This window comes from Panthera pardus, unplaced genomic scaffold, assembly GCF_024362965.1.
Source record: "Panthera pardus isolate Hobbes unplaced genomic scaffold, ASM2436296v1 HiC_scaffold_8, whole genome shotgun sequence".
NCBI lineage: Eukaryota > Metazoa > Chordata > Mammalia > Carnivora > Felidae > Panthera > Panthera pardus.
In genome coordinates, this window is record NW_026527013.1 from 100,666,603 (window position 1) to 100,692,403 (window position 25,801).

Sequence of the window (25,801 nt, forward strand, 5' to 3'; positions counted from 1 at the left end):
AACTTTATTGAGATATAATTGACATGCAATGAACTGCATCTATTTAAATTAAACAATTTGATAACTTTATACTCACTTATTTTCTGCTCTCTATTTCATTAGTTTCCATTCTTGTCTTTACTATTTCCTTTCTTCTACTTATTTTAGGTTTAATTTGCTCTTCCTTACTAGTTTCTTAGGATGGATGTTTAAGTCATTGATTTGAGATTCTTTTCTTCTTTTCTGGTAATCATTTAGTGCTATAAATTTCCCACTGCTTTAGTAGCAGCCCACACATTTTGATACATTGTATATTTATTTTCATTCAATTTGAAATACTGTGTAATTACTTTTTGGTTTCTTTTTTGGCCCTTGGATACAGACAGGTTTTATAGAGTTTGGAAATATTCTGAGATTTCTCAAAATACACTTTTGTTGTTGGTTTATAATTTAATTTCATTGCGATAAGAGAACATACTTTGTATGATCTGAGTTCTTTTAAATTTAATGGCACTTATTTTATGGCCCAGAATATGGACTCTGCCTACTATTCTGGGAATCTTGAGGTTTTCCAGTCTGGCTGGTGTGACGGGCACTGTTTTCTGGCCCACTGTTAGCACCAGGCACCTGCTGCCTCAGGTCCTCCAGGCGGTTCAGTTTCCAGCTTTGGGTAGTTTCCTCATATGCATTCATGCATCAGTTCTTAGATGAATACTTAAGGGGAACCCTCCACAGATCTCCCAAGTTCCCCCTCTGTGAACTTGTCTCTTTTTCAGCATTCTGTCTTCCTCCTCAGAATTCTAGTCCCCTTGGTCTTCCTGGACTCTCAGTTCATTCACTCAGCCCCGGGGAGTCTGTCAGTTTCTGCCTTCATTCTCCCTCTTTGCACTGTGACTTGGAAATGCTCTCAAATCAGTAAAGAGGGGGAATTGCAGGACTTACTCCATTTTCTTTCCTGCTTATCCAGAATGATTGCTTTTCCTTGACTGATTTACAGTGTTCTGCAAACTATCATTTCCTATATTTTGTCTGGTTTTGGTTGTTTCAGGAATGAGGGTAAATCTGGTCCCTGTTACTTCATCTTGGTTGGAAGCAAAATTCTCCCTCTCCCTCCCTCCCTCCCTCCCTCCCTCCCTCCCTCCCTTCCTTCCTCCCTTTCTCTCTCTCTCTCTCTCTCTCTCTCTCTCTCTCTCTCTCTCTCTCTCTCTTTCTTCTTTCAAGAAACTGCAACAGTAGGCATGTCAGAGCCTTTTCCTACAAGGGAAGAGACCCAGCCGTCTCCTACAGACTTACTCATGTCAGCTGGGCCAGCAGCTACAGCTGTCCATACACCCAAGGCAAGCCTGGGAGGAGGGATTTGTATTTGTCAACTTTTACAGTGGTAACAAACAATCCAAAATCTAAGTAGCAGATGACCACAAACATCTATTTCTTGTTTACATGACATGAGGACTGCAGCCGTCTCTAGCTCAGCTGGGTTAAGCTAGCTTTGCCTGGTCCAACTGGGCTTGCCTGGGCTCATTTCAGCTCTCTGCATCTTCTTTTTCCAGAAATAAAGGTGAAGGCATGCTATTTTCTTGGTGAGGGTCCAGAGCAAGAGGCACAGGCCAAAGCACGTAGTACAGTCCTGGCATCCCTCACATCTGTGCACATTCCATAGGCCAAAGCAAGTCAGTAGCTGAGCCCAAAGTCAAGTGTGTGGGAAAGTACACCCTACCCACAGGGAGCATGGCAAAGACAGAGAAAGAATGAATAATTATGAACAATTACAATCTTCTATAGCATTGGAGGCTTACTCTCTCTTGTTGTATTTACTATGTATTCTAGCACAATGGACCTCTTTACCTCTTTCATGGTACCAAGCACATCACAGTATTTTACAGATTAATCTCAATTTGACATTTATGTGACTCTTCTCTCTCCTCCACTGGAAAATAAGCTTCATAAATGCAGAGATGTTTCCTGGTGCATGTAGGCAGTAAGTAACAGTTGAATGAATGAATGAATGAATGAATGAATGAATGTCTTTTTCTGCTTACTTCCCCAAGGCACTAAAAAATGTGCTAGGTGGCATTTGGTTAGAAACTGCTTAGGATTAACTAGGACCAAATGATGCTACATGGTCTAGCCATGCTTGCCAGACAGCTCAGCCCCGGCACTCAACTCCACTATAGAAAATGATGTAGACTTTTGCTTTCCTTTGCTGTTGTTCTCCATACATACTCCTGTGGACATGCGGAGCTGTAGTTGGAGCAACTCTTCCCTCCAAAAGAAAGAGAAATACAGATTAAAACAAAAGTGATGGGAATGCAAGCTGGTGCAGCCACTCTGGAAAACAGTATGGAGGTTCCTTAAAAAACTAAAAATAGAACTACCCTACGGCCCAGCCATTGCACTACTAGGCATTTATCCACAGGATACAGTTGTGCTGTTTTGAAGGGACACATGCACCCCCATGTTTATAGCAGCACTATCAGCAATAGCCAAAAATGGAAAGAGCCCAAATGTCCATCGATGGATGAATGGATAAAGAAGATGTGGTATATATATACAACAGAGTATTACTCGGCAATCAAAAAGAATGAAATCTTGTCATTTGCAACTATGTGGATGGAACTGGAGGGTATTATGTTAAGTGAAATTAGTCAGAGAAAGACAAAAATCATATGACTTCACTCATATGAGAACTTTAAGAGATGAAACAGATGAACATAAGGGAAGGGAAACAAAAATAATATAAAAACAGGGAGGGGGACAAAACAGAAGAGACTCTTAAATATGGAGAGCAAACAGGGTTACTGGAGGGGTTGTGGGAGGGGGGATGGGCTAAATGGGTAAGGGGCACTAAGGAATGTACTCCTGAAATCATTGTTTCACTATATGCTAACAAATTTGGATGTAAATTTAAAAAAATAAGAAATAAAACAAGTTAAAATAAATAAAAATAAAATAATAAAAACATCCTTTTAACTGAAAAAAAACTGAAAAAAAAAAAACAAAAGTGAGATTCCATTTTTAACCATCAAATGAACAAAAATCAAATAATTAATAACACTGCATGATGGTGAGAAGGTGAAAAAACAGGCACACTCCTATGCTGGAGGGATATAAATTGGCACAGTCTTTAAGGAGGGCACTTTGACATACCTATCGAAAGTACGTTCTCTGTTGAATCACTACACTACACATCTGAAACTAATATAACACTGTATGTTAACTATACTGGGATTAAAAGAAAAAACTTAAAGTGATTTTAAGAAGTACATTCTCTGTGTCTTTACAGTTTTCCATATAATTTTGCCCTATGAATATATTCGATAGATTCTATATGTCCTATTTTGCCTTACGAATATACTTACACAAAGACAAAGGTATACAAGAATATTCAATGAAATTTTGGTCGTCATAGCAAAAGATTGGGAACATTTAAAGGCCCACCAAAGATGAATTGATTAAATAAAACAAGCAGCTGTGAAGCACTTAAACCTAGGGTAGCTCTTTATCTACTGATACGAAATGCATTCCGTAATGGTAAGTGAAGAAGGGAGAGAGGGATGCCATCAGGGAGGCAGTGAGGAAGGGAATACTCCAAAGGGAAATAAATGGTGCGCTCATAAAGTAGCAAATGTTTGACTATAGCTGAATTGAAGAACACGTGTAAGAACCCAGAGGGAAATAAACTAGTAATGTAACTAGCAGAAATGTCCTGAAGGCCCTCAAATACTACACTGGAAGGTTTACTCTCTGTGTCTCGAAGATGGAGAAACCCTAAAGCATTTTAAGGAGGAGAATGTTTCAATGTTTTAAACAGTTGAAAACAAGCCCAAGCAGTGATTTATTCATAATAGAATCACTTTGAGAAAAACCCCAACCAAGTTGCAGATACTGGCAAAACCATAGCATCCTTCCTTAAAATGTAGGAGAGGTAAAACTCTGAAATGATAAATTTTAGATGGCACCAACTAATATGCTAAGGAGAGAATAACTGGAAAATTCCATCAATTCTTAAAAATAATGTCAAGAAATCATGAGTATGGAGTTTAAGGGCAAATTTGAAGGATGGCAAAAATAAAATTGAACCCTCTGGTCAATTTCAGAGAGAAATAGGAAAAGAAGTCTTTAATTTTGCTGTCTTTACAATCCATAGTCCTACTTACTACTTAGAATTCCTGCTGCATAATTCCTATTTCTTTTTGCTTCCAAGACAGAAGGAAATTTTCCCATCTTTTCTATTGACATGGAAGCCATCTTAGATTTTTTTATATTTTATAGCAACATCATATTTAGAATGAGGATGTGCTAGTTCACCCTTCGCTCATACACCAGTCACCAAGAACATTGTCCCAAGCTCAAAGACATGCTCAGCTTGTCAAAATGACAAAAGAGCCATGGAAATAAGGGAAGCCACCAAAGCACCCAGAATGAAGGAGCACAGATCAACTCTTTTAAAACAAGAACACAACCATCTGAAAGGCTCCACAAGGTCAGAGCAGGAGCTGTTGGAATGAAAGGAGACATCCAGGTCAAGTTGCATCCGTGAGAGTCAATGTTATCTAAAGAATGGGCTGCCTCAGAAGGAGATAATTGTCCTACCAGAAATGTTCACCCCATAACGACCCAGTCACTTAGAGTATTTGTCTGAAGGATATAAGCAACAGTGGAGACATAGGACTAGAAGACTCTAAGGATTGTTAGCAATTCTAAGAGCCTGATTAAAGCTGGGTTTAAAATTTCCCAGTGCTCAGAGTCTGATGTGACTTTAAATGAATTTGTTTAAATGAAGATTTTTTTCTAAGATATTAATTTATGTGAAATGATAATGAATGCTTTTAGAAAGATATGAGGACACAAATAATAAACAAAGAATTCAATATCAGAATCTATAAGGAACTCCAGAAATTAAATAAGGAAGGAAAAGACAAACAATCCAATAGAAAAATATTCTCCAAATATCAACAGACATTTCACAGAAGCCTCAGCCCAGATGGTAAACAAACAAGGTTAGATGCCACCAGAGAAAGTCAAATTAAAACAAGATATCATTTTACACCCACTTTTAGCAAAACAGAGAAGTCTGACAATACTAAGTGTTGACAAGATTATCAAACAGTGGAAACTTTTATACACAACTGGTGGGAATTTATAATGAATCGGTTCAAAACACTTTGGGGGAAAAATTGGTATAATATACTATTTTTGAATGTTTATATGTCCTGGAACCCAACAACTCCATCATTATACCCAGTATATACCCTAGAAAAACACTGGTACCCGTACACCCAAAACTACATAAGAGCATTTGTAGCAACACTGATGGAACAGGGGGAAAAATTAAATGGAAACAGTTTAATCATAGACAAAGCAATGGTTAAACATATTTTGTGATATATGCCCACAGATATGATGCAACTTTGAACATAAATGGACATCTATGAATTATATTGACACACCAAGTTGCAAAGAATTACATATTATGAAACAAATGTTCTAAAGCTCAAAAAACCTAAATAATAAGTTACTTAGGAATACATTTAGATATGGTAAAACATATAGATTAATGATAATATTGAATGAAAACAGCAAGTTGCAGAAGACTAGAACATGACCCCATTTTTATAAAGCTCTAAAATAAGCAAGACTATGTATTGTGCAGAGCTACAAAAAAAAATGATTTTACATGTAAAATTACCTATAAAAACCTGATAGCAAAGTGAAGTGGTAAACACAAAATTCAAGATGAGTTATCCCTGGCAGGGAACAAGGAGCTGGGATTGCAGAAGGGAACACAGGAAGCTTCAACAGAATTGATTATGTCTGGTTCATTGTCTGTATATGTTCACTGATGTTCATCTTGTTATAGTGTTTGGTAACTTACAAGTATATCGTATGTATTCTTTTGTGGTCTCAAATATTACATAATAAAAATGTAATTAAACCACGCAAAATTGTTTTTGTTAAGATGGCTATTCTTCCAGCTTCCTCTTCCTGGACTGCCCTTTTTTGTATCTCCAAACTTGAATGAGGGCCACAGGCCTGAAAGAAGAAAAAAGTGTGTTGTAAGATGATATATAAAAATGCTGTCTAAGCACAGCTCAGAATTAATGATCTTCCCGGGCTGGATGTCGCAAAATTATTACTAAAGTGACAGAGCCAATTCTCTGTTACTCTGTTGGGTCGTATTTCAGTTTGGTGGCTCAGTTTTCAGAGTAAGTCTTGCCTTTAAAATACCCTGTTCCGGAGCCGTTATGGTCTTCAGCGAGTCCCTGGCTATCAAGTGCTTTCTCATTCTGCCCCTGAAAACTGAGTGACTCATTTACATATTTTAAAGGAAGGGTGAAAAGAGTTTCTTTGTTTAAATTACAACTTTTGTCTTAAATATAGTTTTGTTTTTTTTACCTTTGTTACCAAACATGTTAGAGGAGTGAGAAGTGACAATTGTTAATAAATTTGAGTTAAGTAGTTTTCTTTTTTTTTTAAATTTTTTAACGTTTATTCACTTTTGAGAGACAGAGACAGAGCACAAGTGGGGGAGGGGAAGAGAGAGAGGGAGACACAGGATCTAAAGCAGACTCCAGGTTCTGAGCTGTTGGCACAGAGCCCGATGCGGGTCTCGAACTCATGAATCACAAGATCATGCCTGAGCCGAAGTCAGATGTTTAACCAACTGAGCCACCCAGGCACCCCTGAATTTTCATTCAGATTGGTTTCTCAATCACTTTCAGGGATAGGGAGGCAAACATCTAACTACCCTCAGCACCTCACTCCTATCCCAGTACCTCTCATCTCCCATAATCACCATCTTGCTGGGTTTCCCCCAAGCAGGATGTCTTTCTGATCTCGCCACATGCTATGCACAGACACACTCCCATCCCTTCTGATTCCCAGACTCAAATCTTTTCTACCGCTTCCCTTTTGCTATAGACAGGGCTGTAAGGGGGTTGGGCACTGAGACCAGTGAGATGTACTGGGTGGGGGCTCGGGACGTTGGGAGGTTGGGCCAGGTGTTTAATCTGACATAATTCGTATCAGAACTACATTGCCGGCTGTGATGTAGTGATAGCCTGTGTCTTGAGGTTACACATCCCTGACTCAAATCCTCAGCTCTGCCACTTTTTAGCTGGGTAACTGTCCAGGGGTCCCTGAGCTTTTCAGAGCCTCAGTTTCTTTGCCTATAAAAGTAGTTAATACCTACATCCTAGGGGTGGTTGTAAGGACTCACCTATGCTTGTGAATTTTAAGTACTCAGTAGGTACTCAGATATGGTGTTTTATTTGTATTGGGTGAATGTGTTGAAATTATAGAAGCTCTTTCTAGGTGTGCAGACTACACTCGTTAGAGGTTGATTCACTTACTCATCCTTGAATGCAGATTTCTTGACACTCGTTTTCACTGTTGAATCTATTTCCTGAGCCATTACAGCCACTGAACCAAAAGCGGGCACAGGAGTTGACCTGTTTGTCATAATACCATCGAACTACATATTCACCACAGTCTCCCGGCTTTAGGGGTTCCAAGCATCTAGGATCTAGAGTCAGAAAAGGATACATGTTATTATAGGCTTTTTTCCCCCTGAAAAGATGAAAAGAGAAAGCTTTGTAAAGTTTATTCTCCATGCACAGAAACACATCAAGGAAGAAAATATTGTTCCAAGTTAAAGACGTGTTCCCTGATACTTAAAATATTTCCTCCAGCACCTGAAACTCCACTATTGGATACTCCTTTGATCTTCATGCAACCTCATTAATAATGCATATTTCCCTGAAAACATAACCCCGTGAGCCTTCATTGGCTAACACTCTTGCAGGGATTAGTTGGCAAGAGAAAAACAGGAGTTCTTCATTTACTTTGGACTTGATCTAAAATCAAATTAACATTTGGAATAAAGAGGATCTCAGCCTTCTGTACACATTCCCTCTAGAAAGTGCCACTGTGATCCCATGTAATTGTGCCCACTAGAAAAGGAAAATCCTTGGGGTGTCTGGGTGATTTGGTCAGTTAAGTGCCCGCCTCTTGGCTCAGGCTCGGGTTATGATCTCATGGATTGTGGGATAGAGCGTCAGCACAGAACCTGCTTGGGATTCTCTCTCTCCCTTTTTTTCTGCCCCTCCCCTGCTCTTGCACACACAGGCACCCTTTCTCCCTCTCTCTCAAGATAAATAAATGAAAATAAAATAAGTTACCACAAAATAAATAAATAAAATGAAGGGCTCTCTTTATATCACAGGTTTCTCTTAAGAAGAGTAGTTCTTGGGGCGCCAGAGTGGCTCAGTGGGTTAAGCATTCGACTTCAGCTCAGGTCATGATCTTACAGTGCATGAGTTTGAGCTCTGCATTGCGCTGTCTGCTGTCAACACAGAGCCCGCTTCCAGATCCTCTGTCTCCCTCTCTCTCTGCCCCTCCCCTTCTCTTTCTCTCTCTCAAAAATAAATAAATATTTTAAAAGTTTTTAAAATAAATAAAAAGAATAGTTCTTGACAATAAAATCATGACCTTTTAATGTCTATTTGCAAATAAGTCTCAGAAACACTTCCATTGTAAAGAAGAAAAAAAGACAAAGGAGAACTACAATAGGAAAGCCATTCATTAAATCTCTCTTTATTTCATGGTACTCCTTAGTGTCTTGATTAGTATTTCTTACTGAGGAAGTGATTCCAAGGTGAGAAAAACCACAAAAACCAACTAGGTACTTACTGCCTGAGACTTGTGTTCTGTGAGACAGTTTATATGCCATAAGCTTCATTTCTCAATTGTAAAACAAGTCCTTTCTCCATCTCTCGTAATCATTTCCCCAGATATAGAGCATGTCTGTATTCCTTTATTTTCTAAAACTAACCTCCAAATCTCCTTCTCCTATGAAGACTCCTTAGACCGAATGGAAAGGAGCAGACTTTCACTATCTCCACTGTTAAAAACAATAACTAAGTAATGTATACTGTATAACTTGTCAAACCAATCTAAAGTTCTTTTGGGCAAAGATGTTGTCTCTCTTGCATGTTCTTCAGAAACGATGTATATAATGATTAATTTCTATAGATACTAACTCCACAGAAAATATGTTGATGAGTTGGAATCTAGGTTCTAGCTTTTTTCTCTCCTATAATCTAGGAGTCAAAAATTCAAATGTCTACATGAGTCAAGGCCACATATAAGACAATAGGGAGTGGTAGGGGCCATGGCAAAATGAGAACACAATCATCTGTAAAGGCATTTTAAATTTATTTATTTTTTTATGTGTATTTATTTTTTTAGAGAGAGAGTAAGCAAGCCAGGAAGGGGCAGAGAGAGAGAGAGAGAGAGAGAGAAATCCTAAGCAGGCTCCACACTGTCAGCACAGAGCCTGACATGGGGCTCAAACCCACGAACTGGGAGATCATGACCTGACCTGAAACCAAGAGTCAGATGCTTAACTGAGCTGCCCAGGTACCCTTGTAAAGGCATTTAAATAAAACAAGCAGACAAACAAACAAAAAACAATAAACATGGGGCACCTGGGTGGTTCACTTGGTTAAGTGTCTGACTTTGGCTCAGTTTCATGATCTCACAGCTCGTGAGTTCAAGCCCTGCTCTGCGGTGACAGCTTGGAGCCTGGAGCCTGCTTTGGAATCTCTGTCTCCCTCTCTCTCTGCCCCTCCCCTGCTTGTGCACTCTCTCTCTCTCTCTCTCTCTCTCTCTCTCTGAAAAATAAGTAAACATTAAAAAAACTCCTAAATCTCTAAAAAACTAAACATTATAAGAGCTATAAAATTTTCTTATTGCATAAATTTGTCCTATGACCATTCTATTTTCTTATTCTACCTATAATAAAATGAAAAGTGTCTTTTGTCCTCCCTGAGTCAACACATGTTATTTCTGAATGAGATTTCAGAGACACACCCTTTCTATGCCTTGACATTGTAGATGCAGCAGCTGATTGGCAGGTATCTCTTACCTTGGTGCGCCAACTTTTCTGGCTTTAAGTTCAAAATGGGACTTGGAATTCTTGTTTCCAGACCCTCTGCCCCCTCCTCAGGGAGGCTGAGCAATGGCTCCTGGGTGGTAGCAGCCTCAGGTGAAGGAGTGGTAGTCAGGCCATCAGCCCAGTTAGGCTCTTTCTCTTTGTCATGGGCTCCAGAGACAGTGACCTACACACAAAAAAATTCACGTTTCTAGTTTGGGGAAATATTTCAGGAAAACCTCAGCGTTGCTTCTTCTCCCCAACTCTCCAATATTATTTCAATAAAAGCTCAGGGAATGATGCCCCTCTTCTGTGTCATGCATCCCAGAGTACCTAAGTTATGGACTTCCCTTCTGCCAGGCACAGATGTCCCTGTGCTTGGCCTTCCGGAGAGATCCACATTCAGAGTATGAAAGGTATGGGCTTGGGAGAAATTTATCTCCATTCTTTTCATACTCACTGTCATGAGGAGGGGAAATAACCACTAGTTTCTTTGATCTTGCCTTTTTAACGGACTTTTCCATTTCTTAACACTAGAGAAATTAATAATATATTCCAAAATATCTACAACAAACCCTCAAATGATTTTGGGATTGGGAATTGGGTGGCAGAGGACAATCATGCAGGTGAAATAAAAATAGTAGCAATTGCTTTTCGTCTCATCCTATTATCTTGACCCCAGCAAATGCCCAATGCTGCAGGATGCTCAGCTTCTAAGAAGTTCTAAAAATGTTTGTTAGTGAAGGAACAAAGGAACATAATGTCAAAAGCAAGTTTTCTGGACTCAAGTTTCCAAGTTCTGTCTGAATTTATGATATGTAATGAGACAAGGCAAAAAAGGTATTTTGCTTCAAAAAAAAAGTCATGTCAGTTATTGTCGACAAGGTCAGTCTTTTATGGGACCAATTAAGTTCTTTTACTTCTTTTCCCTTGGACCCCAGCTACAGGGAATTGAGTCAATCATTTATCTTGGTCTTAGCACGGTGTGGTCACTTATCCTTGCAAGGCACTCTTTTTGTTTTCTTTTTGTTTATTTATTTAAATAGGCAAATCGAACTAAGTAAAGTCATTTTTTGATGTTTTCTTACCTGTGTTTCCTATCATCCTGGGACCAGAGCCAGCTGTTATTATTAGCTGCTCTCTGCTGTCTATACTATAGACACACACAAACATACACACACACACACACACACAGAAACATACACTATACTATACTATAGACACACACAAACATACACACACACACACACATTGCAACATACACTATTGCAATGTAGTCATCATTGAACTACAGAATTTTAAGGCTAAAGGAAAATTCTGTGAATACTTCATTTTCTATAGGGGAACCCAAAGCTCCAAACGAATAAAGAGCCTCCCCCAAATCATTGGTAAGCTGGTGATAAAATCTGAGAAATGCCTGTTTCAAGAAAGAAATCCTATGTTTTGGTTTTGTTTTGTTTGCACATATTTTGTTAAGGAAAAAATAACTTAAAAGCTTGACTAAGGAGTAGTTTATCAAACGTAAAAAAGCCAATAGGCAGTAGGCTACACTTCAGATCTACTATCTGTCAGGTGAGAAGTTTCCTTTGAAGAAGTGCACTGGGCAGCAGTTTTCTTAAAGGAACTAACTTGGCCTTTAAATCATTCCCTTGTTCAAGCCTTAGGGCCTCATAAGTTACTCTTTACCTCTTGTAAGTGTAGGAGTGTGTGTTTTCTTTCTCAGTCACAGCATCATTTGGGAATTTTGACTGCTAGAGCATTATACCTCAGGTTCTAGAGCAAATGGAATTAATATTTTTTCATCAGTGAGAATTATTTTCCCTTTTGGTTCCATGAGATTTCAGATTATTTAAACAAATGCATCATTATTATGGTTTGTCATTTTTATAATTTTCTTATTATAAAAACAAACACAGTCATTGAAGGGAATTTAGAGAATCTGGACAAGCAACAAGAAGAAAATAAAAATCACAAGGGATTCCACCTCCCAGAAATAATCATCGATGATATTCAGGTGTATTTTTACCTCAATCTTTTTCCTCTGTGCATTTATTTTAACAAATAAAAAATATTGGAGTGTTAACAGGTTTTCTATGTTCCTTTTTTGAACTTATTATATTGCTGTGGCCCTAAAATACCATTTAATTATATTACTACCTTTAAATATACAATGACAATACATTTTTAAACATTTAATTTTTTTGCTTTTTTTTTTTTTTTTGAAACCACATGCTGATTGCTGGATCTAAGAACACACATATTTGAGGCTTATGAGACAGTCTTCTCCAGAAAAGTCTTATAATTTGCATTCTCACTAGTGAATGTTTTTTCTTAAATGATCACCATTTCCTAGCTATTATGACTGAAAAAAGATGTAATTACTAGTTTGATAGGTGAAAAATTCTTCAACTGTTCTCCACAGCCCTGCCACACTCTGTCTCCTACACACACACACACACACACACACACACACACACACACACGTGCTACCTCACCAGCCACTCCTCTCAGCCCACTTTGCTATGACCTTTCATTTCTTCCCTTTCATTCTGCCTCAGGCTCTCAAAGTCTGCCCTCTTAAGGGGCCCAGGAAAAGTTGGTCCCCAGCACCAAAACCTTTCCCAATAACCTAGTCAGTGCTAATGCTCCCCTTCCAGTACGTGCGTAGTGCCTTCAAATGCTCCCCACCTTGGCCCTGATATCTAGGAGTTAACCTTTAATCCTACATTATTTCCTATCCTTTCCTGTTTCACATGTGTAACTATCACCTCCCTGATAAGAGAAATTAAACCATGCCACATTTTCTTTCTTTCCTTCCTGTTTGTCTTCTTTTTAAAAATCTTTATTGCATAGAACAGCAAACAGCAAATAGTAGTCACTGGATAAATTCAGAGTACGTTGGAGGGAGAGAGAAGGAGAGAGGGGACTTTGGGTTAATTATTCCATTCCTTTAGGTTTTAATGTCATTGTTTTAAAATAAGAAAAGATTAGACCCTGACATCTCTCTCTCTAAAAGTGGTATTTAAGCAGTCCCAAACTTTACTGGCAGAATGCACACCCGATTCAGGGTAGTCATTGCCTTTGGAGGGAGGGGAAGGAGGAGGAGGAGGAGGAGGAGGAAGAGGAGGAGGAGGAGGAGGAGGAGGAGGAGTTGTTGTTGGAGGAGGAGGATCAGACTGACCACAAACAAGCAAGGACTTTAACTTTATCTGAAGCAAGAGTGAGTGAACAAATGGAAACCTGAGTCATGTCCTGGTGGCAGGCACTCAACTGCTTGTTATATGCATTCTCTGATCTTTTATAAATCTTAAACCTAAAAACAAAAGCCTATCACCTCAGCAGCCTTCCTTGGAGGAGACCAGTGGTCTTAGCTCTGAGCAGGGACTCCCCACAGAAAACAACACAGAAGAGGAGCTAGGGGCACGTGAGGGGGCAACACCTAGAGTCCAGGGCTACTTTGTGACACTGGACAAGCACATGTGACAGTGTCAGTCTCTTTCAGCCTTAGAGCAGATCTTTAAGAGGAGAAAACAGATTTCATGCAACATCCTAGAAAGCAAACGTGAGAGCTAAAAGGAGAATTACTAGCCAGGGTGCCACATGATTCCAAAAGGTCATTTGGTTTGTGATTTCCAAACATTTGTCTTGTCATTCATTACCCCGAATCTTGCATATATTACAGACAGGCTCTTCAAATCTGAGCTCATGTCTTCTCTGGATAAATGTTAGTCATCACCTGCATTAGCCCATGTGTTTGGACTTTGTTTTTTCCAAAAGTGAGGATCCAAGTTTCTCCTGGTTGGTTGTGGGGACTCTGCTCCTGCCAGCTGGCTCCACAGCCAGCGCCTTCAAGGTGCCTGATTTCTTAGGCTTCTAACCTTAATTGACTCTTCCCAGGTGACCACACTTCTTTGCCAGGTCTCTCAAAACATATCTAAACTGATGCTCTTTATTTGCAGTAAAGGCTGCTGAGGACTGTTAGGAACACCTTAAGTTTGGGCTGTGTGCCTCCCCTGATGGCCTGCAGCTTTCCTAGAGGGTGGACTGCAGGATTTTATTCTGTTTAAAACCTCCTCTACATGAGTATAATGCCCTCCATTCTGCCGTTGCCCAGTAAATGTTTCAGACTCTTCTTTCTAATCATATTTTTTTTTAAAGGAAGAAGAGTCTAGCAATAATCCTTTACTTTGCAAATGAGGGAACAGAAACCTTAAGTAATAGGTGATTCGCGCAATGTCAGGCAGCTATCAGATTTTATTTCTAAGAGGTGATTCACTGTCAGATACACTATAAATTTTTAAAGTCTTTTTAAAAAGACCACAACACACTAAATAGATACATCCCGATCTCTGAAATAATAACATAGAAAAAAAAAACCCAACTACAGAGCCAAGGAAATAAAGTATTTAGCTTCAACATTGACAATACAAGCCAAGTTTCCTAACTTCTAGGTCCAGAATATTTCTTCTAGATCAGTCTGCAGTGTTTTTTTTTTTTTTTTACCCCTTCATAAGATAGAAGCGTCTTAATAAGTCTATTATTAGCAACATATGGCACTTATACAGCAACTTCATTAAACAATACTAATATTGGTTGTTTCATAGGGTTTTATCAAGAATTTGAGTTTTTTGACCACCACAAATAATTAGGTCTGATTTCAGGAAATCAACTTAATTTTCCTGTTGGTGGAGAAGCTAAACTAACACTAGTCTCGGTCTCATGTTGTTTCTGAAAGTTTGAAAAGTCCACATGTTTTAAGAGCATTGATTATGAATAGACTATTTAATTTAATAATGTGTATAATATGATCAAGCAACTTGCAGAATTTTGCTTGAATTCTGTTAGGAGGAATTCAATACCCTATTAGGAGGATCCTATAGGAGAAGATATAGATATACCCAAGTGTTTATGTTATTTTTCCTAATGTACTGTCATGGGGGCTTTATACCAAGTTAAAATAGATGTCACTGTATTATAGACAGGTTTTTAAAGGAAATTCAGTCAAAATGGGATTATATATAGGAGAAATAATTGATGATGTTATTTTTAAGAGTAAAAAAATAAATGAAATGACACTATCAGCAAGTAATGAGTAAACTGGAGAGGATGTGGAAAAGAGTGATAGGACAAGGGTTTTGAGACCATATTATTAACGTAGAAAAGAAATGATGAGACCTCAATCTGAATGGATGAGGAGAAAAGAGTTGACAGCATGGATTGTGAGATGATAAGAACAGACCAAAAAAGACAACATCAGCAAGTATGGAGATAAAGTAAGATTACAGCTATCAGTGCATCCAGGTTTTCCATCAGGTACCTGGCTGGTTGGTGGGACTATATCCCTAAGGAAGGCAATCTGGAGGAGCAGCATTGTGAACGTATTCCATGTTGGCTGACTGTGGAACACGCAGAGTAAGGTCTGCACAGATAACAAAAAATGTAAACCTGGGGCCCAGGAGAAAGATCTGGACTGGGGAAGCAGATTTTGAGAGTTGTTAACATAGGTGGCTTTGGAACTCAGAAAGAGAAGGCTAAGAACAGATGTTAGAAAAGTTAAGAGTTTAATGTTTAAGGAATAAACAGAGAACCCCCCAAAACAATTGAGAAAGGATGTTCAGAAGGCTGGGGGGAGAACAAGGAGAAAGAAGACTCTCAAAATCAAAGAAAGGAGTGGCATGGTGTTTATGCAAATGAGAGAGTAAGTAAGAGGATGGCAGTAAGGATGTGGCAATTAGGAGATTGTTTCCGTGCCATATTGGAGGCAGTAGCCTACCTTCAGAAATTTTTTCCAAGTGAACAGAACTAAGGAAGTGGAGACGGAGAGGAAGGGAAGGAGGGTAAAGGGATATGTGTATGTTTGACAGAGAGGCAGAGACAGCAGAGACTGGCCTGTGGAATAATTTTATTATAAAAAGATAGAGATAGGATATTAGCAAGAGGGACATGAACTAAGAGAGGGTTAGAGAATGTTTTAGATGTGAGAGTCTAAAACCTATTTACTAGCTGTAGGGAGGGAGTCAGAAATATTGGCAAGAAAGGAAATATTGACACAACAGTGAAGCAAGGTCCTAGTCTTGGAAGACGCAGAAGGGAATGGGCCTCAGAGCACAGGTAGGAGACTAAAAGGTATCACATTAGAATTGAGGATAGAGCCTAGGGTCATATTTTAGGACAAAGGGACACATCCAATTCCAATATCAAGTCAAAACCTGCCAGAGCTCTAGTTCTTGAAGAAATTGCCAGTGGAGCCCATCTCAGGATGGAGTAAGAATGAATACACATTGCAGGGAAAGGAGGGTAAGAGATAGGAGAGCCAGCAAGAGTGAAAATGAGATGGACATGAGGGGAGTGATGAGGCAAGTGGGATGGGGACCGGGGACAGGGTCTCACTAAGAGGGTGGACAGTGAGAGGGAGGGACGGCCAGCCATCAGCCTGCTATGTTAGTTTGCCATTTACATCATTTACATCAATAGGTGTACATTTCCTCCATGGAAATGAGGGGCCTGCATCCTGGCGTTGGACTGCATCTCCTGATGAGAACAAAGGTGAGAAGACTCCCAACTTCCCACTTCCTTCTGGTACAGAGCTACCCAGAGGCATCCTTCCCACACTAGCTTGACTCCCCCTTCACTGGCTTGCTGTGTAAGCACCCTGCATATGAATCCCACAGCCTCCTTTCCACCAAGAGGAATATATCTCTGCTGCCAGTTATCCAAGTTATTGGCAATCAGGGAACAAATTTTCATGGTACAGAAAGAAGTTTTAAGGAAAGGGTACACAGGGCTTCTTTTCTACTGGAAAAAAAAAAAAGCTAGAATATTGTTATAAGAAACCAGCTCCAGTGAGTAAACAACCTGTGTGTTGACATTACTTTATTAATGCATTTAGAATGACAAAAAGTGACTTCATGCAGGACATTAATATGCTTATTTGCTTAATGAACCATTACTGGATATAATCAGTTGGTCTGACTAAATAATGTGTCCTTGGTTTTATTGCCCCACTCACATTTATATCTTAGAAATCTTAACCTAACTGAATATGCCCAGAAAGAATAAAGGAACATGAGTGCCAACATTATTAGTCCTGTAAAAGATAAGGATTTTTTTAAAAACAGTATAATTGATGCCTTTCATTGAAGAAAAATTTGAGATTTCTTTTTTAGCCTAACATTTGGCATAGCATTCATTTGGTCAACAAGTATTTATTGGGCATCTATTGTATGAAAGATGAAGCACAGTTTTGAGTCATAAGTGGGACACAACATTTATTTAGACACAGATCATGTTCTCAAGGAAGTTCAATCTGTTAGGAGAGTTAAGGTAAATGCATAAATAATTATTAACAATGTAAAATGTAATCAGCTCCAAAGAAAGAATCCATTATCCTGAGATTTCAGGAGAGGAACAGACTAGAATGTATGCCCATGTTTAGCTTCCCAAGACTGGCCTAAGAGAGCAACAGAGCAGGGGTTGCCGAAGAGTTATGAATTTAGTAGAACCTGGGAAATGCACCTGCTTTCTACATTTCCCAACCCACCTGTTCACAGATGTGTAGTGTGCCTCACGTTCATTCCACAGAAAGATGCAATGCTTAAAATGTAAGTCCTTCTTGGAGGTGGAAACCCATTGACTTAGAGTTCACACAAATGTATAAATAACTAGACTTTTCTCTAAGAACAGATTTTGATAGAAAGAAGAGAAGAAGGAAGGCCAGAAGTAAATGCTGTAAGGGGTAATGAGGCAACAGAGAAAAGAAATACAGACACAGTAACAGAAATAAGACTTCTGGGATCATTTGTTTTACAGGATTGCCTAGGGGTAGGCTTGGGAACAATCTGAGAATCGAAAGGTTTGGACAGATTCACATTACATGTTTGGATTCTTGTAATTATACCTTTATTTATTTATTTTTGTAATTATGCTTTAAGATAAAGGTGGGTGTGCATGCACAGGTATATAAGTATGTTTTTGTATTTATGTGTGTGTGTACATTATATATGCACATGACAGAGCTATTAATATAAATGCAGATATGTTTGTTCAGACTAAAATCTATTAGGAACATTTATTGTCTAAAACTTCAATCTTGCCTTGGTGCTTCTGCAAAGAGAGCCAGGGTGAGAAGGTCTAGAGATAAGGGCTAGAAGCTCAAGTCCTTTGCAAGCTTCACTATCTTGCTCAGAGGCACCCTAGGAGAGCCTAGCTGAGCCTCAGTTTCCCTTTACGTGGTGCTTGGTGTTATAAATCCAAACCATTTTGGATACACTTTTCTTATGCCCTCCCCTCCACAACTACTAGACTGCTTCACCTGTCATAATCTGTTAACATCATTTGTTTCTCAGGTCCCTCTAACTTCCTGGGTAGTGATACCAGAGGCAGAGGGGCTTGCTGTCCCTCATTCTGTGTTGTAAGTGCCTTGGAGGTCCCTCAGGCACCTCCACTTTAACTGGAGCAAACTTAGCTCATTATTTTCCTCAAAATACCCCACCCTGGGGCACCTGGGTAAGTCAGTCGGTTAAGCATCCACCTCTTAATTATTGGCTCAGGTCATGATCTCACAATTTGTGAGATTTGCCTCCTATAGCCTCCATCTCAGCAGATGGTGTTTCAGTTCACTCCAAATCCAAGTTAGAAATCTAGCTGGTTAAGTTCCAATCCATCCAGTCACTAAATTCTACCCCAGAAATGACTTCTACTCTATGCCTGGTTTCATTCCGACCACCCTGTGTTAGTTCAGGGCCTCATTACCTCTCTTGTGGACCATCACAGGATCTCACAGCTCCGCTCTAATCTCCTGTCCTCCTCCTCCTTCTACTTCTCCTTTGTGCTGCAACAGGGTTATTCCCCATGCAAACCAAACATGACCATACGACCCTCACTTTAGAAACTCCTCTGCTTTCTCCTGGCTGCCTGGCCTACAGATGAAGTTCAAGCTCCTTCACCTGCCACATGACGTGTGAAATGTCCAGCTGTAACACTCACCATTCTTCCACACACATCTTAGGCTCCAGTTAGACTGAACCTGTCCTAATGCCTTAAAATGCCATGCCTTTTGGAATCCCCCTTTGCCCACATGTTCCCTCTGCTGGAAATACCCTTCCCCCTACCCTTTTCTTGAAAAACTACTACTTATCCTTAAAACTCAGCTCAATGCCATTTCCTCTGTAAATTCTTCCTTTACTCTGAAATTAACTGCAACATCTTTTGTGCCTCACCCACAGCTCTGCTAAAGTTCTTAATAATTCTTGCATGTTCCATATTCCTGATAGGCCATGGACTTCTCTTGGGCAAAAACTGTGTCTTAAGAGCCACCACCTCATACAGTGGTAAATGATCAATACGTACTATGGAATTCATTGATTACAAGGAGAGTTCAGGGTTTAAGTGCCACTTGCTGAATCAAACCTGAGTTTGCTCTCATATAGGAAATCTTCAGAAGGGGACAGATTGAGTAGGGAAGGGACAAAGTGGTAAGTCACACAAGCAGGCAAGGCCCCAGGAGCATTCTATGCTCAGGAAGAGATAAACTGTGTACTTTCTTGTCTGTAATTTACTTTTAAATGCTCAGTGAAGACCAGAATCGGCAAATCCCATGGGCCAAATCCAAGTTTTCTTCTGTTTTTAGAAACAACTTTTATCTGAATGTAGCCACGTTGGTTCACTTAAGTATTGGCTATGGCTGCTTGTGCACTTCAAAGGCAGGGCTGAGTAATTGCAAAAGAGATCAAATGACATGCAGAACCAAAAATAAATAAGTAAATAATTTTACTATGTGGCCCTTTACAGAATTTGCTGACCCCTGATATAGACCATATGGTATAAATGTGTATGTGAATTTCAATCTGCAATCCAGGGGCACTGTATTGCTCTCACTGGAATTACTCATCTTGGAGTCAGTATTTAATCAAATAAAAATATATTAGAGACTTTTATAACCTTTTTTGAACAGAGTATAAAAATCCAGTGAGTCCTATAGTCTGTCCCCTTAGGAATGGCAACCTAGGCCATCTGAATGGTTCTGGGTCCAGCTAGTAATCTGGAGGTTTCTCAGGGCCTTAGTCCAACTAGATAGTTAATTGAATCCTGATGCTAGGATATTGCTGCATTTGCTAATAATGAATATTTCATGTCCTTTCATTAAAGCACAGCACAGAGACTTCACTGAGCTCACAGAATAGGGGTATGACACCTGTGTGCCTCTTGCTAGGAGATGTCCATATGTGTGGTAGGGATCAGTCAGCCCTGCTTCGATTGTAACTTGGTGGGGAAGAGACCACAGCACTCCTTTACCAGTAATTATGGCAGGCTGTCTAATTTTCACCTAAAAGAACCTAAAGCTATTGCTCCTGACCTGATCGGCTGAGGTCAGTGCCCAGAAGCTTGCTATGGGGACTGTCATATTTGTCTCAGCACATTCAGGGGGCAGTTCTTTCTCGCACATGTGATTGAGGAACTCTAAAACAGAGCATCCACCTTGTACCATAGAGATGCTTAGCCTCCCACCCCATCCCCACTCTGAGCACAGGAGGTGGAAGCTAAATGAGCAAGAGCAGGGCTTGGAACATGGAAAATGGCAGGTTGAGCATGTGCACACGTAGAAGAAACTTGCGAGGATGCAGAGTGGGGAGCATATACACAGAAGGATGAGGGGGACTTGTGACCTGTACGAAAGGATCCACAGAGCAAGGCAACAGGGTGATTAAAATAGTGTAGTGTTAATCTGTCCTAGTAGTGTGCACGATTTCTTTGGTGGTAGCTGGGGTACACTACAAAAAGATTACTTGTAGCACTCAATAAATAATTACTTATAAAATATGGAAACATTTTTAAAAATCATATTCATGTTCACAAGCCCCAGAGCTATTTCAGAACCAGATATATGAAGACAAAAGTACTACTATTTATAGTCAAGGACCTGAAAATACATATCCCTCCCTCAGTTGATTCTTGCCACTGCAGGGCAAGATGGTCTTTGATGTAAAGCAGAATACACAATTTTAAGCTAGGCACAAATTAGGCATGGCAGTTACTCACGGACTCTGAAATTTCTTCCTGAGGCTCTGGAGTGGATCCACCAAGTTCTTCCCCTGATATCCCCAACCCAGGTTGAAGTAGTGGAGAACCCAAAACTTGAATGAGGTAGGAATCAAAATCCTCACACTTCTTTTTAAACACTTTTTGCTTCAGGGTGTCTTTTAAAAGAGAAGTATAAAAGGGGGGGGGGGGAGAGTGGGAACAAAATATGTTTAAAGAGATCTTCCATACTTTGCTTAAAATAAACAGACAGTTTCATATCACTTGAAGTCAACTGCTCGGTGAACTAAGTTTTAAAGCATTTGGGCCTCACCTATAAGAGGCCATCTAAAATAATTCAATTTGGGGCGCCTGGGTGGCTCAGTCGGTTAAGCCCAACTCTTCGTATTGGCTCAGGTTATGATCTCATGATTCGTGGGTTTGAGCCTCACATCGAGCTCTGTGCTGGCAGCGTGGAGCCTGCTTAGGATTCTCTCCCTCTCTATATACATATTTTTTTCATGTTTATTTATTTTTGAGACAGGGAGAGACAGAACTCAAGTGGGGGAGAGGCAGAGAGAGAGGGAGACACAGAATCCCAAGCAGGCTCCGGGCTCTGAGCTGTCAGCACAGAGCCCCATGCAGGGCTTGAACTTGCAAACCACAAGATCATGACCTGAGCTGAAGTCGAATGCTTAACCGACTGAGCCACCCAGGTGCCCCTCTCTCCCTCTCTCTTGCTACCCCTCCCCTATTTGCACTGTTTCTCTCAAAACAAATAAACTTTCAAAAATAATAAGATAAAATAATTCAATTTAATTTAATAACATACAACAACCTAAAGTACACAAAAGGATGACTTAAATCCTTGCTCTCCAAAGCATCAGTTAGCTGAACTATTCTGTGGAAGGGGCAAGTTCTACCCATAAGAAGTATAATAGCCAGTCATCTCTGGTTTTAGGGATAGCAAAAGGCCAGCCAGTCCAAAAATATATCCCTCATTGGCTGGAATGAAGTCTAACTCCTTTGGTTAAGATGATAAAGTTCTTAATTATCAAAACGTAATATGTCTGAAATGTGTAATATTTATGGCCATTCTAACACATTAATAGCCCAGTGAGATTGACTATGTCAGATAAACCCACCAGTTACCCTGCAGTGTGTGTTAAGGAAATGAAACCCCAGGTTCGAAAGGCCTGGAGAAAGGGAGAAAGTAAAAGTAAGAAGGTTCTGAGTGAGGCATGCTATTCTTCTGGTGAGCTATGCTAGGACCCAGAGTAGGCCAGGAGCAGCATGAGGCAAAGAAAGTCTGTGTTAGGCCACGTCAGACCCCGCTCCAAGATGGGTGGAGAAGGAAAGAGGGAGCCAAACCTAAGACTGCAAACAGATTAAGCATATGTTTTACTTACTTCCTAAGCTGGAATGAGTTATCAGTTTCCAAAGAGTTGGAATATTGCTTGTGAAACAATACTGACCCTACTGCAATTGTAGATGAGTTAGTGTCTTAGAATGACTCACTGGAAAATATCAGTTCATTTTAAAGAGTAAAGTAATAGAGGGAAGCCCATCAGAGTAGCATGATGAATATTCACAATGTTGTACTTTGAGATAAACTCCTGGGGCACATGGGTGGCTCAGCTGGTAAAGCATCCAACTCTTGATATTGGTTCAGTTCATGATCTCATGGTTTTTGAGATCGAGCCCCGCATCAGGCTCTGCACTGACAGCATGGAGCCTGCTAGGGATTTCTCTCTCTCTCTCTCTCTCTCTCCCCCTCCCCATCTCTCAAATAAATAAACTTAAAAAAGAAAAGATAAACTCCTGATATCCACCTGTTTATTCTTCATTATCTTCATATTTTGTTAAGAGCAGAGAATAGGAAATAGAACAGAGACTAGAATAGAATAATCCCAGTTATTGTATTTCTCATCTCTTTAGATTACCATAACTTTTTTTCATTCCCCGTGTACTTCTTAATTCACTTTGCTTCCATGGTTATTTTCTGCCTTGCTATTGGCTTACTGCATATCTTATGCAAGTTAGGTAACTTTTTGAACATTACCTTAGAATATCCCCAGTCTTACTCTTTCTTTTTAACCATATCCTCAACCATGATAGCTCAGTTAACAAACTCCAAGGCCAACTCAGCACTTATTCCAAATGAATAAAGACAAGAGATTATACTCTCTAAACTGGATTGATGCTAAATGTGTTTTACCTTCCGGAGTTTATGTGTTCAATTAAATGTTGGTGTAAGCCTCATTAGCCTCCTACTGCTTTCCATTTTTGGTCAGAATAATCCAGTGATGTGGTACTTGGAGCAATAACATCAACTCCTTTCACCTGATACTGAGTCTTACCTTGCAGGGTAATGAAGTCATCAAACTGATAAACGTGCTCACTATCTGGGTCAGTAGCAATCAGATTCATTTCTTTGTGGAACATTTCGAAGTTGGGGTCATTTTTCTTCACTACCCCAATCACAAATATTTCCACATTGATGTCACTGGCTTTCTTCACCACCTCTGTCAGATTCTTTTCATCTCGGATATCTGTCTGCCCATCAGTGATGACCAAGGCCACCTTCTTTACACCTGGCCTTGCAGCTTCAAACATGTGGTTGGCTTCATGGAGCGCTGTGGCCGTGTAGGTGCCTTCCCCCAGATACTGCATGTTGTCCACAGCCAGCTTGAAGTCATCCTTGTTGGAGAACTGTGTCAAGTGGGCCACCTTCTCCACCTTATGGCTATAGTTAATTATGCCGATGCGGGCCGTAGCTAGGTCCAGAGCAACCTGGTCAGACAGAGTCTTCACAAGATTTTTGATGATCTGGAAGTTCTCCAGCCCCACGCTTTCTGAGCTGTCGATCACAAACAGCAATTCTAGAGGAGTCTCTCTGCATTTGGGCCCACAACCTAAAAGATGCATGTTGAGGTAGAAACATTGCATGAATGAAAATCAAAACTTACTGATTGGTATGAGAGAGGGGCAGGGATGAACCAGAGACCTGGATTATTACTTTCATTCTCTGTGAGTGTTAACATAGCTAACAACTGTCCCCCTCTGGTTTCTATATCTGACTTTAAAAAAAATAGTATACTGCAAAAACAACCCCACAACCCCCCCCCCACCAAAACACCGTAGAAGATAAAATAACAAACAGCTATGTGCCAATTTCTCCGATTAAAAAAATACATTTTTAAAAGAGACTGCATCCCTGTGTATGCCTTCCTGATGACATTCTTCTCCCTCTTCCTAAGAGATCACCCTATCCTCAGTTTGCTCTTTATCCTTCCAGCATTTGTATTGAAACTGAATCTGAAAGCTACTATTTTAGTCTTCAATCATATCCTTCTGTGAGATTTGCTATTTGCTCATTAGCATGAGCAGTGGGTAAAGTGATGGATTGAAAATGTTTAATCGTGGGGGAGGGATTAGGACCTGTAACTGTTCACAAGAATAGCTGTCCCCAGCTACTCAAGTTTATGTCTCAAGTCACTCACAGTGACCGCTAAGCTGGCTCAGTGAGGCCAACTGTGCATCCATACTATGAAACCTTTTAAGGAGAATGATCTCAGAATGCTGGTCAATAAACACCTTCTATTTAGGGTTTACCATTCAAAGCAATCGTTAGAGTCACCAGGAAATAAGAACTATCAGGGCTCCATTGGTTTATTCATATCCTCAGGTTGCCCAACAACCCTACCACAAAAAATCATGAGGAAACTTGGTGTTATATTTACAGGGCTTCTAAAACTCAGAAGCCACGTCTAAATTGGCCTGTCACCATACAGAGTCCCAAGTGGGTTCTTAAAGCCCAGAGGTCTTTTGGGGGACAAGCCAGTTCAGGGGTTCTCTGTAAGGAAAAACAAAGACGTTTCTGCCTCTGTCTGTTTGAAACACGCAAGTTTCTCTTATCTTCATTAGTCTATTAATCTCTTGCCTTTTGGCTAATCTCTTTTCTTCCTCTTTCTGCTAATTCTATTTTAAGTCAATCATATTTAGCCACAGAAGCATTTAGATGGAGCTCTGAAGCTCAAGATGACCTCCTGACTCTGTCGGCCTGCCTCTGAAATGAAATGCGCTCTAGAAATAGTGCTTAAAACTCCACTCAGAGAGACTTCTTGCTTCAGGAAAAACAAAGACAATATAATCACCAGCCAGGCTGGATTCAAATACCAGTTAGGCCCCTGTGGTTATATTTCTTTGTTGTTTTTTCCTTCCCAAGCTCAGGTAAATGTCACTGATTACAAATGAGCTCTGTGCTCACAAAAGGCCTGGCTGCCCACAGACTCCAGGGCCAGTATCTTCACTCTTCTGAACCACCTGGGAAGATGATTTCTTTTTTTAAATCAGGATTCCTATAGCCTCTCTCACTGCTTCTTGCCATTTCTCATTGACTTTTCAAAAGAGCTTCAAACGTTCCCATGAGCTGTATCATCTACATCTCCGGGTGACCACATTTATCTTGACCAACACAGAACATAGTAGGGTTGGTACTTTAAAGTGATGATTCTCTTCTTGACAGTCAAATCTTACCACATATCTCAAAAATAATTTTGATAATTTCTTCTTTCTGGAGGACAAAAGGAAAATGTATTAATTATATGACCATAATATTTCTTCCTATAGTCCTAAAAGCTATGTCTTACTACAGTCAGCATTGGTCTGTTTCCTTTTATTCTTTCACCAAAGGAAATAAATAGCACAGGGGTTAAAAGTTGGCCACAATATATCACAACTGAAATGCGTTTGCATTGTGAAATGTTATAGCTCAGATTTTCGCAGTTCAGATTGTGGCTTAGCATTTATCAGCTGTGTGACCTTGGACATAGATGATCTAACAGTATCTGTGTCTCAGGGCTGTGATGG

The 25,801-nt window shown here is 39.9% G+C and overlaps 1 protein-coding gene across 1 annotated transcript in view; it reads right to left on the bottom strand.

Moving 5' to 3' along the window:
• Positions 1-5,305: 5,305 nt before the first annotated feature.
• The window catches only part of COL28A1 (collagen type XXVIII alpha 1 chain), a 174,193-nt gene continuing 153,697 nt past the window's right edge, over positions 5,306-25,801 (bottom strand). Inside the window, exons 31-36 of the mRNA XM_053898079.1 lie at positions 25,469-25,505; positions 23,290-23,844; positions 20,951-21,108; positions 9,908-10,100; positions 7,332-7,504; positions 5,306-6,012 (exon numbers count right to left, since the gene is read on the bottom strand). Coding sequence (XP_053754054.1) covers positions 7,332-7,504; positions 9,908-10,100; positions 20,951-21,108; positions 23,290-23,844; positions 25,469-25,505 — 1,116 coding nt within the window. The 3' untranslated portion in view covers positions 5,306-6,012. The remainder of the gene's footprint in view (positions 6,013-7,331; positions 7,505-9,907; positions 10,101-20,950; positions 21,109-23,289; positions 23,845-25,468; positions 25,506-25,801) is intronic.